Source organism: Zingiber officinale, chromosome 7A (assembly GCF_018446385.1).
Source record: "Zingiber officinale cultivar Zhangliang chromosome 7A, Zo_v1.1, whole genome shotgun sequence".
In the NCBI taxonomy this organism is placed as follows: Eukaryota; Viridiplantae; Streptophyta; class Magnoliopsida; order Zingiberales; family Zingiberaceae; genus Zingiber; species Zingiber officinale.
Genome location: NC_055998.1, coordinates 113,242,663 through 113,258,612, shown reverse-complemented (window position 1 = coordinate 113,258,612; position 15,950 = coordinate 113,242,663). Strand labels below are relative to the sequence as shown.

General features: G+C 39.4%; 2 protein-coding genes across 2 annotated transcripts; one reads left to right on the top strand and one right to left on the bottom strand.

The window, feature by feature from the left end:
• The first annotated feature begins 359 nt into the window (after positions 1–359).
• Positions 360–5,383, top strand: LOC122002076 (tryptophan synthase alpha chain-like). The gene is made up of 9 exons (XM_042557132.1): positions 360–589; positions 1,331–1,477; positions 1,549–1,614; positions 2,974–3,082; positions 3,229–3,305; positions 3,620–3,697; positions 4,183–4,260; positions 4,920–4,979; positions 5,072–5,383. The coding sequence occupies exons 1-9, from the start codon at positions 401–403 to the stop codon at positions 5,204–5,206; spliced, it is 939 nt and encodes a 312-aa protein (XP_042413066.1). The 5' UTR covers positions 360–400; the 3' UTR covers positions 5,207–5,383.
• A 5,105-nt stretch (positions 5,384–10,488) lies between these two features.
• On the bottom strand, positions 10,489–12,229 carry LOC122002075. The gene is made up of 2 exons (XM_042557130.1): positions 11,476–12,229; positions 10,489–11,388 (listed from the first exon to the last, which is right to left on the bottom strand). Exons 1-2 carry the CDS (start codon positions 11,833–11,835, stop codon positions 10,690–10,692), a joined length of 1,059 nt encoding a protein of 352 aa, XP_042413064.1. The 5' UTR covers positions 11,836–12,229; the 3' UTR covers positions 10,489–10,689.
• Between the last annotated feature and the right edge of the window lie 3,721 nt (positions 12,230–15,950).

The following is a 15,950-nucleotide window of genomic DNA, read 5'->3' as shown; positions in this document are numbered from 1 at the left end:
GCCCCTCACAATTTTACACAAGTGTTTAAATTCAGCTCATCCAATTTTTGAATTAATAATTACGATAATTAGTTTTAACTTTTATATAAATAAAAGATTAAACAATAGTACTTTGAGTGTAATAGCAGAGTATTTTAAAGTAGTTTTTATTAAAATTATTTTAAAAACAACCATACTATAATATATATATATATATACCCCTTTTTTCAAAAATACACACTAGTTTGTCTTCTCGAGACCTCACATCGTGACCCACAATGATCCTCCAATAAATGTTAAGGTATTTTGTGGGGATATGAATTGCGTAGAATTGTCTTTTCCTCGACCTTTTGCTCTCTTCCTCTTATGGCTCTGCCGTTTTCCTCGCCCTCCCTATTAGACCCATCCGAAGGGAGCCACTATGGTGGTCGCCTCCAAGGCATCACTCTCTCTGCTGCCCCTCAGGAGCTCCTCTGGTATCTCGTTCTCTTGTCGACCATCCTCCACGTCGATCTCTTGGGGACGATCCTGCACGCCAATGGCATCTCTCAGCGTCGCGTCGGCGCCTGCGATCTCCGAGATCTTCTCCCGGTTGAAGGAGAAAAATAAGGTGAGAGGAGATGCTAGTTTTTATGTCTTAGTCTCAGGGTTTCGTAATTTCTTGTTGATTTGAGTTTTTCTTAGTTTGTCGGAATGGAGACGGAATCCTGCTTGCTCTGGTCGTTCGCTTGAAATATTGTTGCTTTTAGACTTTTAGTGCCTAGTTGGTCCGATGGGTTTGATCCATGTTTTATATTAGTTTGTCTGAATAATAAAAAGAAAAAAGAGAACCTTCACATGTTAGTTTTCTCTGGAAAATGATGAGAAATTGCACTTGGGGGCACTCTCATTTCACGTTTTTCTATCATATCGAATTAAATCACTATGTTTTATGATCTTTGTTGTGATTGTAGTACATTCAGATTTGGTCTCTCAATGTTAAAAATTTTTAGCCATAAGACTGTAAAAGAGTGGCACCCTGATGTACATGTTTTTCCAATCACAGGTATAATTTTTCATGTTCGTGTGAGTGGATTGGCACGGGGCATTAGTGGTTTAGCCATACCTCACAAACAGAGTGATAGTATTGCTTTAGAAATCAAGATGATTCTATATTTGCTTTATTTTTTTGGAAATGAAATGAGTCTACTAATATTAGCTTGATTTTTTTGAACAATGTACCTTTGGTAATACTTGATAGGATATTCTTTGTTTTTTGGACTTGCTGTGATGCTGTCATATGCTGGTACCGAATTCGAATTACTTTTCATTCTGTAATTGGTAGTTAAATAATCTCTCTCATTATCAATAGGTTGCATTTATTCCCTTTATTACTGCTGGAGATCCTGATCTATCCACGACATCAAAAGCACTTAAAGTTCTTGATTCTTCCGGATCAGACTTGATAGAATTAGGGATTCCCTATTCTGATCCATTGGCAGATGGGCCTGTAATCCAGGTACTCAGCCCTTCTTCATTTGCTTGATGATAGTATGTTTAATTGTCTGATACATATCTAATGTATGTTAGGCGGCTGCCACACGGGCTCTGGCAAAAGGCACAAATTTTGATGGAGTTATCTCAATGTTAAGTGAGGTATGCCTACCATAAGCATTAACTCATTCTTGTTGGTGGATTGTACTTTGCATTGATTTGTTTAATGAGAATTTAATTAATGGAAAAGATAGAATTTTTCCATGCCTTTTTTTTAAAGTTCTTTCTTCAGGGAATAATATATTTGGCTCTTTCTGAGAGTAATTTTTTAAATATTCCTCAACTCATACTATCTCCTAGATGTCATTTGCCGCACATGATTAAATTCAAACAATTTGATGAGCTAGCGAATGCAGATAAGAAAAATCTTCTTATTCTTTCAGTTTGATTTGGGTTAAAAATTTTTGTTGGAAGCATTGGGAAAATACGATATATGATATGTTCAAAGACTCAGAAAATATTTCATTTTTCTTAAAATTGAAAATTTCGTATGAACATAAAACTGGGGGGGGAAATGAAATTTGTGAAAAAAAATACTACATGCTAAAAAAGAAATATTAGCTTCATATTGTAGGATAATGGTAAAGGACACATGAAAGTCATCATAACTTACAAGAAATCAAGCATGTGGTTGAGAAACAATGAGAAATAATATGATATGCTCATGATAGTATTTATTGTTCTAAGAGATCATTTGTTGTAGTTAATTTACATAGTGTGCGAGTTGGGACAAAAAATGAAGAGAGCATGAGTTGGGCATTTTAAATAGTGAGGTGGGTGTAATCTATCTTGTTTCCAATGTTTGTGTTTGTTCATAATGATCTCTGTCTTTTTTATAATGTTCTTTTGCTACACTAATATACACATATGATTACTTGGATCATTTAGGATTGGGTGCATTAGGTTTGACCACCAAAAATGCTTACTACTGGAATCTGTATTTTGTGCTAGTACCTTGCAAGCTTAAAATTTGCACAGATTTTGTTGTGTAATGTGTTAATATGGTTTGTCATGATAGTACATTGTTGCCCAAAATGTCAGTGTTATACTAGTGTGTTGTATCATGCCAGTGTATGCTATGAATCAAAGGCTTCATATTCTTTTTTTAATTATGGAAGTCAGGGATTGTGATATAGATGATGCTCTGGCCCTGATTTTAGGGATCTGAACGTGAGTGCACCATGGACTAGACAATGTTCTGTAGGACTTGGTTAATGAAATGAAAATGCAAGAGACTATTGTCATAAGCAGAACAATGTGTTAGTAGGTGTATTTGTTCACAGCCATTTTCTTCTTGTTACACAATAAGTTTCTTTTATACATTCTCTTTTTATTACGTTTCTTATGGTCCCAAATAATTGGAACTCATGGTTTGTTGTTGTATTAATCATACTTGAGTTCAAGTATTGCATTTCAATTGCTTTAACTTCTGATTTATTGCCATTTATCTTGTGCAAGCAGGTTGTACCTGAACTTTCATGTCCAATTGCTCTCTTTACATATTACAATCCAATTCTGAAGCGGGGAATCGATAAGTTCATGTCTATTATAAAAGATGTTGGTGTTCGGGGTAATTTTACCTATCTCAACCATGCATTTGGTGTCACCTTTTCACCATATTTGGCATAGTTTTCTCATTCAAATATGTTGTTTGTTCTCTGAAACCAGTCAATTAAATTTTTGGCTTATTTATTTAGCACGTCTGCTATTTTGCAGGGCTTGTGGTGCCTGATGTCCCTTTAGAGGAGACTGAGAATTTAAGAAAGGAAGCTGTTAGGCATAAAATTGAGCTGGTAAGTCTCCATGATATCTTCATTCTTACTTTATCTACTAATTTTGTACATATGACCCTTTTTATCATTATTAATCTTCCAGAATTCTTCGTTGTGGTTCTTATCTAAAATTTTTTTGTTGGTAAGAAAGTTAGAGTTTGTTATCATTACCTTTGGCTAGATAAAAGAGAATATTCTCCTACACTGAAAAAAAAAAAGGAAAAAAGGCTATACAATCACAACACTAGGGTATTGTTTCAGATCCAATGATAAACATTTAGCTTGTCGATGCATTGTGGTGCCTTTTCAGTATGTACTATCACATTGCCCTGCAGGTGCTTCTTACAACACCTACCACCCCAACAGAAAGAATGAAAGGAATTGTACAAGCTTCACGAGGATTTGTTTACTTGGTAATTATTTCATTTTTCAGCTTATCTACACTTTTATATATGGTGCCTGATATCAAATGACAGATAAGCAAGCATAACCAGGACTAAAAAAGTGTTAAAAAGATGAAGGAGTTATATTTTCACTAGGGAGATTATCTCCTGATGCATTTTGTTGAATTTTGATGCTGGATATGTATTCCATGGGTTTCATTGAATCTAGTAGATATGTCGAATTTTTTAAATTAGTTTGATGCAGTGAGTTACAGTAAGCCTAGTTTCCACTCATTTCTCTTGGAATGTGAAATTAAACCACCTGCAATCTTCTATCTCAATAAATTGGCTTCACTGCTTAAGTAGTAGAGCAATTATTTATCATCCATTTCCTGATAATCTTAAAACTTTTTAGCGCAGTGAACTTAAACCTCTCTAGCTACTAAAACCTCATAAATCTTCACATAGTTGTTGTAGTTCTTAATTTCTTTGATCTTTAATTTTGCTTTGTGTAGGTTAGCTCTGTTGGAGTTACTGGTGCCCGTACATCTGTTAGTTCACGTGTGCAATCTCTCCTGCAAGAGATTAAAGAGGTATGCCACCTCCATGTCAAGTGCCTTCTTTTGCCTTTCCAATCATCATTGTTGGAGGTTGGAGTCATACAAGTTATTTTATTTCTCAACTTCAAAGTTGGAGTAGACACCTGAGATTTTCAAAAGGACTAAACCAGAGAACACCCCACTTCTCAGTTTGCAACCGCACCTAGTATCATGAAGCAATGGCATAAACTTCATGTATTTGTATAAATGCTTGCATAGACTTCACTAGCAATATCAGCTGGAGAAAACCGAGTATGTGGCTAACATCTATATGAAGTTATAGATTAGCAGCAGCTCAAGTATTTCAGGTCAATGATGCAAATAGGAAATCGGAGGTTCGCCAATAGATAAATTGGTATCCACTATAAAGAATGTCAGTTTCATTTATGTTTGGAGTATGGTGTGTAAACAGATGCCAACCTTAGATATTCTGCAGGAAAACAGTTATATAGGTACTGGCACACGTTACATTCCTTCTTTTCTAAATTCAACTGCTGACTTAATTTAAAGAAACAAAGCTGATCAAATCTTGTAGATTTGGTCGTGAGGATTAGACTCCAGGGTTTCATGTTGTTAAGTGAATAAACTCTACCTTTCATGATTGCCTGCTCTGCATTTCCTTGAAGTCACACACGTTTTTCTGCTATTTCCAGGCCACAACTAAACCAGTTGCCGTTGGCTTTGGCATATCTAAACCAGAGCATGTGAAACAGGTCGGTTGCTCGATAATTTAGTGATCTTTTCTTTTTTTCCCAATAACCTAAATTCCAAGTGCTATGAGAGTTTTACCAGTTTGATTTTGTAGGTAGCTGGATGGGGAGCTGACGGTGTGATCGTTGGTAGTGCAATAGTGAAACTTTTAGGCGAGGCGAAATCCCCAGAAGAAGGGCTGAAAGAGCTTGAATCCTTCACTAGGTCCTTGAAGGCTGCTCTGCCCTGAGACTGAGATTTCTTCAGTCTCAATAGAGTTATTTAGGAATTAGCATGTAAATTGGCTCCATCAAGAAACAACTTAACATGCAAAATGAGTGGAATTCTCCTAGTTTTGTATTAACACTATTAAATTTCTTACCTTCTTATTGTTGTTAGCAAGTATAAGATGTTTGACATTATCTTAGTCACCTTCATTTTATTATGAATTTTAAATAATTATAAGATAATAGTTTGATTAAATTTTAATTAAAATTTAATAAAGGGGTGTAGGGATGAGAAAAGTTTGATTAAATTAAATTAATTTAAATGTTTAGCTAGATTATTATAGAAATTCAATTTTTTTTAAAGAGGATATTAATTATTTTGGATAATTCAATTTGGTTTTTAAATTCTTAATTTGATTAAATTAAATAAATTGATGTTATATTAGTAGGTTTCATGGTACGTGGTTGTCTCTACTAAGTTATGTTGTGTGGAGACATGATTGTGTCGTGTGGAGACAAGGCTATGTTACATGATTTGCCATATAAAGTTTGGTTAATATGGTTAAAAATTAAATTAATTGATATTTTATTTGTATGGTTTACTTAATTGAAAACTTTGATGGGTTGGATTATATCGAAAAAAAATCAATTTGCTCCGGGGATGGGACTTAGGAGCGAAGATGTATATAAAAAACTTAATCAATAAAAATGGGAGAGAGAAAAAAATCTTTTTGAGAAAATTGCTTATATAAAATAGAAACTTAGAAATACTTAGAAATAGAAGCAGATGAATATTCATAAACGAAAAAAAAAAATCAATAAATCTATAGGAACTTGGAATACTTGCCGAGTTACATCCGCTACGCGGCGATCCTACTCAGCGCATTACCCTTATTTTGGTTGGACGTGTTTTGCCATACTGGTGGGGCACATCAGTACCCTGGATTTGGTTTTCGGTTCAAGATGAGCCGATAAGGTACAGCTTCGTATAGCAGTGATCGAGATTTAGAACGCACTACTCACAGCGAGTTCTGAGGAAAGAGAGAAAGAAAGGGGGAAGCTGAGATGTCGTCGATCTGGGCGTCTAAGGGATGGCTGGAGGTCGGCAAGTTCGCCTTGTACTTATCGATCCCCGGCGCCCTCACATACGCCACCACCGACTCCGATACCATCCACAAGCTCATGGGCTTCGTACGCTCTCTCCCATCTTCCTTCCTCTTTTTTTGTTCCATCCATTGAAAATCTTGTTCATTTCTGTTCGAGATCGCAAGAAAACAAGATAACTTAAAAAACTGTTCTTTCTATTTTGCTTTTTTTAGTGCTAATGAAATGGCCGCTGTTCGATTTGTTTTTTCCCCCTCGTACGCTGAATTAGAGATTTTAGGGTTTAGGGCGTTTGCGTCAGTTTCCGTCGTTGGAAAGTAAATTGGTCATGGACAATTTGGGTATCGAACGATGAAATGATTTTGTGAGCATTAAGGGCACGAGTTGTAAGATTTATCTATAATGGAGTTCGAAGAAATTGGAAGTGGTTAAGTAGTTAAACATTCATTTATTGTCTACTTTGCTTGTTACTCATCTGTCAACATGGGGCTAATGCTATTTTGTTACTTTTAAGTGTGAGTTTCTTCTCATGAGACTTTCTGGTGGCGTCACTTGTATGTTTAAACAAATTGGTTGTTCTGACAATTATGATTGCTTCTGGTGGAAGCTGATTGGAGAAGTGTTTTGACCGACAAATCTAATCAGCTATGCTTACAGTTTACCCTTGGCTTCTATCGATTTGTATGTTGGCCAAACACCATCTATTGGTATCAATAGCATCAAGAAACCACTGCCAGGATCTACCCTTATAAGCTAGATGTTTGAATTTGAATCTGATGCCTCAGAACATCTTTTGTAGATTTGAGAAAGTGCACCTAATTCACAAAAATTTGCTCCACCAAAAGGGCATGTGTATAATCTTCATCCCTCATTGTAGAAGCAACACAATTTGTGCAATCAAGCATGACGTCCTTTAATGCAGGATTTAAAAAAAAAATCAAGATTGATATATTGTGATTCAGTCTAAGCTTATTCTATTCTAGGAATCCAAGCCTATATGATAAAGGATAGCCTGGTGTCTGAAGCTCCCACCAATGTCGAGTCCTAGGGAAGGGATTATTGTATGCAACCTTACCCTCCTTTGCAAGAGGCAGTTTCCATACTCGAACCCATGATCTCTAGGTCACACGGCAGTAACTTTACTTGCACCAATATTCCCCTTCAATCCAAGCCTATATGATATTAGAGTAAACTTAAATAAGTCACTGCTAAAACTGTGTTCAAAGACACTCTGTCATTACATGGCTCCTCGTTCATCACCAACGGAAGGAAGAACAAAAAAACAAACCTTACCTCGTGCACTTAAAACTCCCCATGAATATAACTCTCCACTCTGTAATGGGGTCTCCAACTACCTCTGCAAACAAGATGTGGCTCCTACATGACTAGTATATTTTTTTAACGTAAACCCCCAGCCACACTGAAAAGGATGGAAAGTCCTAAAACTTGGGCACTCTTAGGGGTGTAGGTTTTGGATCACTGAAGTGTATATGCTGCACGTGCTCCTGACCATGGAACAAATTGTTAAACTTGATATATTGCACCAAAATTTGTAGACAGCAGTATAAGGTGGGCCAAGATTGTGTATGACTAAGTGAGCGTCGTTTCAGTTTGAAGTCAGTTATATGTAATAATAAAAAGAAAAAAAAAATGCTCTGTGCTTTACCCTGTTGCAATTACTTTCTGCCCAACAGTGTCTTGGGACTTCTGACAAAATATGCAAATGTCCTCCCAAAGTACGTCCAGGGAAATATATGAGAATCCAAAAAATATTATGATGATGGTGAACAGCCCAGTTACTCTATAATTTGTTGATTATGGGGGTTCTATAATCATGATTCATTTTGGTTTTTGCGGTTCTTTTCTGAAGGTTTAGTTCTAAGTGCAGACTGATGATACCAGCTCAGTTTTGCGAACAGCAAAATTGTGTTCTTGCATTTCTTTTTTTTTGCAAGTTTTATCCAAACAATCAATGGTATTGAGTTTGTAAGGACTAAGGAGTTTCAAAATTGGCATCTCGGTTGTCTTAATGTATTTTTAAGTCATCTATGTTTCTTTTTTTAAAAAAAAAAAAAATTAACATGCATATGTGATCTTTTATGCAGCGATCTTATGTAGTTTACCCACCTGAGGGTCCCCGCCCACCTTCACCAGAGGAATTTAGAGAGATGGTGGCCCGAGAACGTGCCCAAAAGAAGCAGCAGCAATGAATGCTTTGATGTTCAAGTTTAGGGTAATTGCAAACTTCTTTTGCTGTTTGGCATAGTAATGACTTGTGATGTTTAATTGCAAGTAATCCCTTGTATCCTCAATGTTTACGTTTCTTTAACATATCTATCGACACATATCTTGTTAAATAAAAATACTTAGAAACCCTTAACATATTGACTACTTCATCTGTTAGATTTGTCCCATGCGTTGAGCACTAAATAAATAAATCACTCGAATTCTGTCAATTGATCTATGCATTTTGGTACACGTCCATGCAGTTACAAAATGATATGCCAACATACTCACATGATATTGGTTCCAGTCTCCAGAGGAAGTTCTTCCGAGCATTTTGTGATTTAATTTTTTTTTGAAGTCTATTTGTTGGAGCACTAGTTGTGCCTCACTCTGGACCTTTATTGCTTGAGCGTAAGGTTTATTGCTAGACGTAACCAATGTGGTGCAGCAGTAAAGATGAGCACTTGAGAGCACCAGCATTAAATGATTAGCCAATGTGCTAGGAAGGTGAAAAATATCTAGATTTGATTAGGTAAGTTTCAGACTAAAGCCCTGAGCGACTCTTGGGTTTTGAGTAGGGATGAGACAAAGGCTTCTTTATGTTTGCCTGTGGACTCAGTGCGAGTTGTTTTCATTGGCACTGGTGAGCACAACCCATGACTTGTTGAACTATGCCTGTCATTGATCTCATTTCAGAGTTTGACATCTCTAGTTACTCACAAGCAATTTTCTGCTCTATAAAATATCTTTTCCTAGAACACCCAATCACACCTCGATGCCAATTGACATCTCTAATCACTAAAAACCAGTCTTTTGTCCAATAAACCTCTTTCGACATGACTTCCAAAACCCAAACAAATCCCTGGCAATAAGCACAAGCACGGTGAGGTGCACAGAATGCCACAGTGCAGTGAATTCCTTTTCCAGGCACTGTAAACTCCAAGAACAGTATGCTTTGTAGGTGGGAAACCAAGCGAGGGTAAAAAAAGGGCACTGCTTTCCTTGTTTCAGTCTAGCAAATGATGCAGTGACAACTTTAGAAACACTTGTCCCCATTTTGTTCTCTTTTTCTTTTTCTTTGCTTTTGCTCACGATGAGATTTTGCAGTACTGTCTCTTCAGAGTTCAGAAACTCCCTTTTAATGGATGAGACTTTAATAAAAGGTGGTGGTGGAGATGTCAATAATGACCCCCCAACAGTGTTGAGGAAGGCAAGGAAAGGTCATGGCAGAGGGTGGCAAGTTGCTTTCCTGAAAGCAAAGTTAGCTCTTAGTTTTTATACAGTATTGAATGTTGTCTTTATCCATAGGCTCATCCAAAGATTTAGCTAATTGTTAGGGGTTCCAAGTGATGATCTGCTGTTCTCCATTCTTTCCATTTTTTCTGATCAAGAGATAGTGTTTTTGCTAAATCTTTGATTTGGGAGCCAAACTTTACTTCACCGACCACAATTAATTACTGCGACCCCTCATTTCAAAGTCTCTGTTTGGAGCAGGTGGCCACTGTCTCCATTCAATGTTCAGAGTAGTACAAAACAGAACATCCAACTTTTTTTTACCTCTCTGACCATTCTTCTCCTCACTTAAAATATCTTTATGATTCCACACGCAGTGATAAAACACTGAACAGTTGGTAATAACAATTAACAAGACACAAAAGTGGATATCATATCCCTATTCTTCGGTTCAATCGAGAAGGCACGAGGCTTCCATTCACCTCATTTTTTTATTATTATTATTGAAATTTAGCTTTGGCTTTGAAGTGAACTCTCCCTGTCATGGAGTTTGGAGCTCTTTGAAGTTGCAGTCTCAGCGGAGAGAACGAGGGCAATTTCTTCTCTGTTCCCCTTCGAGAGACCACCTCTGCCATGGTTTTTGCAACCTCCAAGAACGAAACATAACAGAGCATGGGTCATGGCAGAGCTACGGAGAATACTTCGATAGGTACAATAATGTCAGCTGCTGCAACAACTCAACTCGACTCAACCAAAAGATTGCTTTCTTATCCATTAATTACAAACACGACGAAATTATGTTCGTCTTCCAAGAGTAAAAGAGTTCAACTTTAATCAATATTCTTGTTGAACAGTTCATGGAAGACCCGTAGATTCGCTAGAATTCTAATCCTCGCCAGCAGTAAAGAGTTCGATAAACAGAAAAAGTTTTTTTTTCCCCTTGTTAGAGGATGGAAGAAAGGCCGGAGATGAGCTTATCACCGGCCTTCGGGCTCGCCGGCGATGTTCCCCGTGGCTCAGTTTTCACTTTTATGGTCTCATCTTCCCCAGCGGAGCTGTTGAACTCGTTGGAAAGATGAAGTGCTGAGATCGACCGGAGAATGACGCTGCCGCCGCCGCCGCCGCCGCCGGAGCTGTTCTCGTCCTGGGTTTCGAAGTCGGTCGTGCGCTGGTAACTAGGGGAGAGCCACTTGGCTTGCATGTAGTCCGATCGCCTCCAGGGCGGAACGTGAAGGCCCTTCTTCTTCAGGCTCTGCCGCGAGGCCGCCGACGCGAGGGCGACGATCCGCTGGAGCCGGTCGGGCGGGCCGACGAACAGCGACGGGAGGTTCTGGAGTACGGCGCGGTAAGACTTGGTCGGCCGCGCCACCTCGAACTCCGACTTGAAGTCCACGTCCACCAGGAGGCGGTGCCCGCCGCCGTCGGCTACCACCACGTCGACGTACTCGTACTCCCCTGTGGGAAAAGAGGGATTTTTATTCCACTGAGACTTGCAGATGGCGGCGTCGTAGCCTGCGGAGCGAAGACCGTCCACCACCATTCTCCGGCTAACATGCTTGTTCTCGGAGACCGCCTTCTCCAAGATCTTCGACGCGTCCGCCAAGAGATTTCTCTCCGTCACGCTCGCGCAGGGCACCAATCCCTAGTAAATCCCGCCACACGCGTTTGAAATCGAGCTCGATGCTCTCAGAATCGAAGTTTGGGAGGTAAATTAAAGAGCGCACACTACCTTGATCACCTCGGCGGCGTCCGGAGGCGCATCTGCGTCTCGGGCCTCGAAGTCGTCGTCGGAGCTGTCATCGAAATTGGCGTTGAAGCAGATGCAGCGCCCCCTCGGCGGTTTCTCGTGGCTCCCTTCCTCGCTGAAGCGGAAAAGCATCGCATCTAGATCGCCGGCGTCCTCCCTCTTCTTTTCTCTCTCGTCTCCGGCTCCGGCGAGCTTCTCGGCCGAGGAAGACCTAAGAACGCTCGGAAACTGCCACAGCCTCTTCAGCCGCGACTTGGCCGCCGGCCTCGCTGGGTCGCTCCTCTGAGCAAGTTCCGCAGCTCCGCCGGCGTCGATCGGCTGGATCTTCATCGGGAAATGCATCGATCAAACGATCACGACCAAAATGCTACCTTTCCTACTCACACCGATCTCAAATCTCAACTACTCCCGCTACTCAACACCGATTTCAACAAATATTTTGTCAGAAAATAAACGAAAAATTCTCCGCTACTAATCACAAAAATTCCATTTGAGGTCAAAGGAGTAGGAACAGCACGTTCTCCGACGAATTCCAGGCGACGATCGGTAACCTAACTGTGATCTCTTCCATTGATTCCGGCGAAGGAGGTGGAGGAGATGCAGTCTAGGAGGAGCGGAGTCGAGCGGAGGAGTTTTATGAAGGGGGGCAGGTTAATAATGACACGCTCGGGCTTCGGGTGCGGTACTTGCCTAACTTCACGCAGAGTGCCTTAAATTTCATCACGATCACGCCACGTGTCCTTTTCAAACCATATTTCTCCGACGCGGTTGTAGAAATTCTAAAGACTGAAATAGCCCTAGTTCTGAATCTAAACATCGAAATTGCCCCTGCTTGGTTGATTAGCAACGGGCCAACGGCTCTGTCCTCGCGATCAAAACCGTCCAAAATAACGCTCCGTATTAAACGGATAGAAACCGCTATAGCGTCGTTACGAGGTGAGGCATATGTCGGAAAATCAACAAGAAAAGTTACCGAGCCCGACAGCGTATAGCATGTAACGCTTCGTCCGTATCAGCCGACAAATCAACGCGCCGGGGCCACGATACGGGTGGCACTTCGGTAAATAACATAACGTGCGGGACCAATCAAATCACTCGCTTTTCACTTTATTCTAATTTAATTTAATCGTTTCTTTGTTTTTTCACGCGGAGATTCGTGAACAAGTCAATGATTTAATTAAATGTGTGTATGCGTTGCGTGTACAAAAGTAAGCAAGAAAATAAAAGAGGAGAGAAAAAATATAAAATATAAAATAAAATAAAGTGCAATTAATTTCTTGTGTAGTTTGGAAGGGAAAAAACAAAATGAGAGGAAGATGTCGACATTGTGGTGGGTGGCTTGGAGTCAAGTCTTGGTTGGAATATTTGGAAATAAGATCCCTTATAACCTTATTTGTTAAAATTATACTAAATTAAATATAGGATCAAAACGTATTGGGTGAATAATGTTCGTGACTTTTATATTTATTTAAAAATAATATGTGTAAATAGTAAGTACAGTGGAAAAGAAATAAAAATAAAAAGTCAAATTAATACTTTTGAATTTTACTTGGTTCGGAATATATGACAACTCCTATTCTAAAGTCTTTGATCGTTGATTGCTTTCACTATAATTTCAAAAAAAACATTACAAATAGCAGAATTACAAGTGCAGTAATTTAATTACAATATACCAACAACAACAGTGTTGAAATTGCGAGTTTCTAGTTGTCAGAGTAGTGTTACGACTTCGTCAGATCGTCTTTGGAGCAGCGCGCAAGAGAGTAGTTGTGAAATCAAGTTCTATTCATGCATCTCCTCGAGGACTTGTTTTATAGAGTGCTGAAGGCGCCTTCAACTCCATTGAAGGTGCCTCCAGCGGTGCAACTTATCTCCATTGCGTCGGAGATGATAACTTTTGCAATATGTGAAATTTATCGCTTTGAAGGCACCTTTAAGCTAATAGAAGACGTCTTCCGTTCAGTATCCAAAGCTCCTTCAGGCGCATAGAAGGCACCTTCGTGCCTCTTCTCACGAGCCTTCGGCCAAGCCACCTGAGGCACCTCCAATCACCTCGGAGACGCCTTGAACACTGTTCATTGGAGCTTGTTTTGTGTTTTCCATTCCCTGCAAGCCATATTAGTCCAAAATATAAAACATACCCTGCAAGACAAAGTTAGCACAATAAAATATGATTAATTAAGCTACTTGATAGTCTCTAGACTGTTCGGTTTTTACTTTCAAATTTCTCAAAAACCCTAGGTCAAACCAACATCTACTGTTCCCTCAATGGGGAACGTGTCCTCATCTACTCCTCTCAGGAGAAATTATTTTTTGCCAAACCGGTCCTCCAGACCGTCTAGACTTTTCCTCAACGTCCGAGACTTCAGGATTTTATGTTGCACGTCTGATCCATGACATATCCAGTCTTCCACCTGATGCCCGTTACCCCCAGGATTTTCACCTAGAGTCCTCAACTCTAGGATTTCGTCCAAAATCCTCGACCCGCCAAGACTTTGCCCAGTCCCTCAGACCAAGATTTCGTTGCTTAACCACAGCTAGAACTTTCCACTTGCCTAGTATCAGTTAGGACTTCTTTTGTCTAAGATCACTTAGGGCTTTCCTGCAAACTCAGTTAACCTTATTGGACAACAAGAAACATTAACTTTGAACTCTTTGTTATAATTAAAACTTAGTTTCTGGCTTTGAACTCACATAACTTACTTTTGTGAGTTACTTTTGCATCAGAGGTGCCCTTGTATAGTTCTATCAATTTCTCCCATAACTCTTTAGCGTTGTTGAAGGGGCCAACTCGGTTTGTTCTTTGGGTAGGTCGCATTGGAGGATACATGTTGCTTTTACATCCGCCTAGATTTTCCTCTTTGTTTGTGCGCCCACTTGTTGCAGGAGATGAGTACTCTGTCTTCGGTGGAGAATGTGAATCCGGTTTGAATTATGGTCTACATTTTCACTTGGGTCTTGAGATGATACTCCATTCGACTTTTCCAATATCTAAAGTTCTCGCTAGAGAAAAGAAGTGGGTGAGCGGTACTGAAGCCTTCTTGGTAGTCCATTGATAGAGAATCTCTCACACACAAAAAAAAACTTGTTCCAAGACTTAGCCTTGGATTAATAGTGCAGGAGATAAAGAAATTATTCGAGTAGTATTGCACAAATTTTGAGAAAAATAATAATATAATAATATTATAACAAATTTTGTCAAATGAGATATTTTACCAATTCTGACTTGTGGTGAAAAAATGAAAATTTTTCAACGAAGAATAAAATAATTTAGAGGGAAAAAATAAAAGGAGTAAAAATAATTTCTAATAAAAACGATATATAATTTTTCTTTCAAAAAAGGAACCCCTTACTCGATTGATGATTTCACCAACTCAGAGCGATCTCGTTCTGATACCAATTGTAGGATCAAAATGCGCTAGAGGGGGTAAATAGCGCTCATGAATTTCACGTTTGTTTAAAAATAATGGTGTAAAGAGTAAGTGCAGCGGAAAAGAAATAAAAAAAAAAAGGAAAATAGAAAGACAAGCTGACACCTTTGACTTTTACTTGGTTCAGAGTCTGTGACGACTTCTACTTCAAGACCCGTGATCGTTAATCACTTTCGTTGAGTAATCACTATATTTTCAGAAAATATTTACAAATAGCATAATAACATGTGTAGTAATTTAATTACAATATATTGACAACGAAGATGTTGAAATTGCGAGCTTCTAGCTGTCAGAACAACGTTATGGCTTCGTCAGATCGTCTTTGGAGCAGCGCACAAGAGAGTAGTCGTGAAATCAAGTTCTATTCATGCATCTGCATGAGGACCTATTTTATAGAATGCTGAAGGTGCCTTCAACCCCATTGAAGGTGCCTCCAGTAGTGCAATTTAACCCCATCGCGTCGGAGACAATAACTTCTACAATCTGTAAACTTTATTCCTTTGAAGGTGCCTTCAAGCTCATGGAAGGCGTCTTCCATCCAATATCCAAGGTGCCTTCAGGCACATGGAAGGCGCCTCCGTGCCTCTCAGCGCGAGCCTTCGGTCTAGCCACCCGAGGCACCTCCAACCCCCCGGAGGCACCTTGAACACTGTTCATCCGAACTTATTTTTTTGCTTTTTCAGTTTTCACTTATTGCAAGCAATGTTAGTCCAAAATACAAAACATACACGGTAAGACAAAGTTAGCACAATAAAATATGATTAATAATGCTACTTGACAGTCTTCGGACTGTCCGGTTCTGACTTCGGATTTTTGGGAAATCTTAGGTCTAACCGACGCTTACTATTCCCTCAACGAGGAATGCACCCTCATCTACTTCTCTTAGGAGAAATTACCTTTTGCTAGACCGGTCCTCCAGATCGTCTGGACTTTTGTTCAGCGTCCGAGACTTCAGGACTTTATACTGAACGCTCGATCCATGACTCGTCCAGTCTTCCACCTGGTGTTCGCGACCCCCAGGATTTT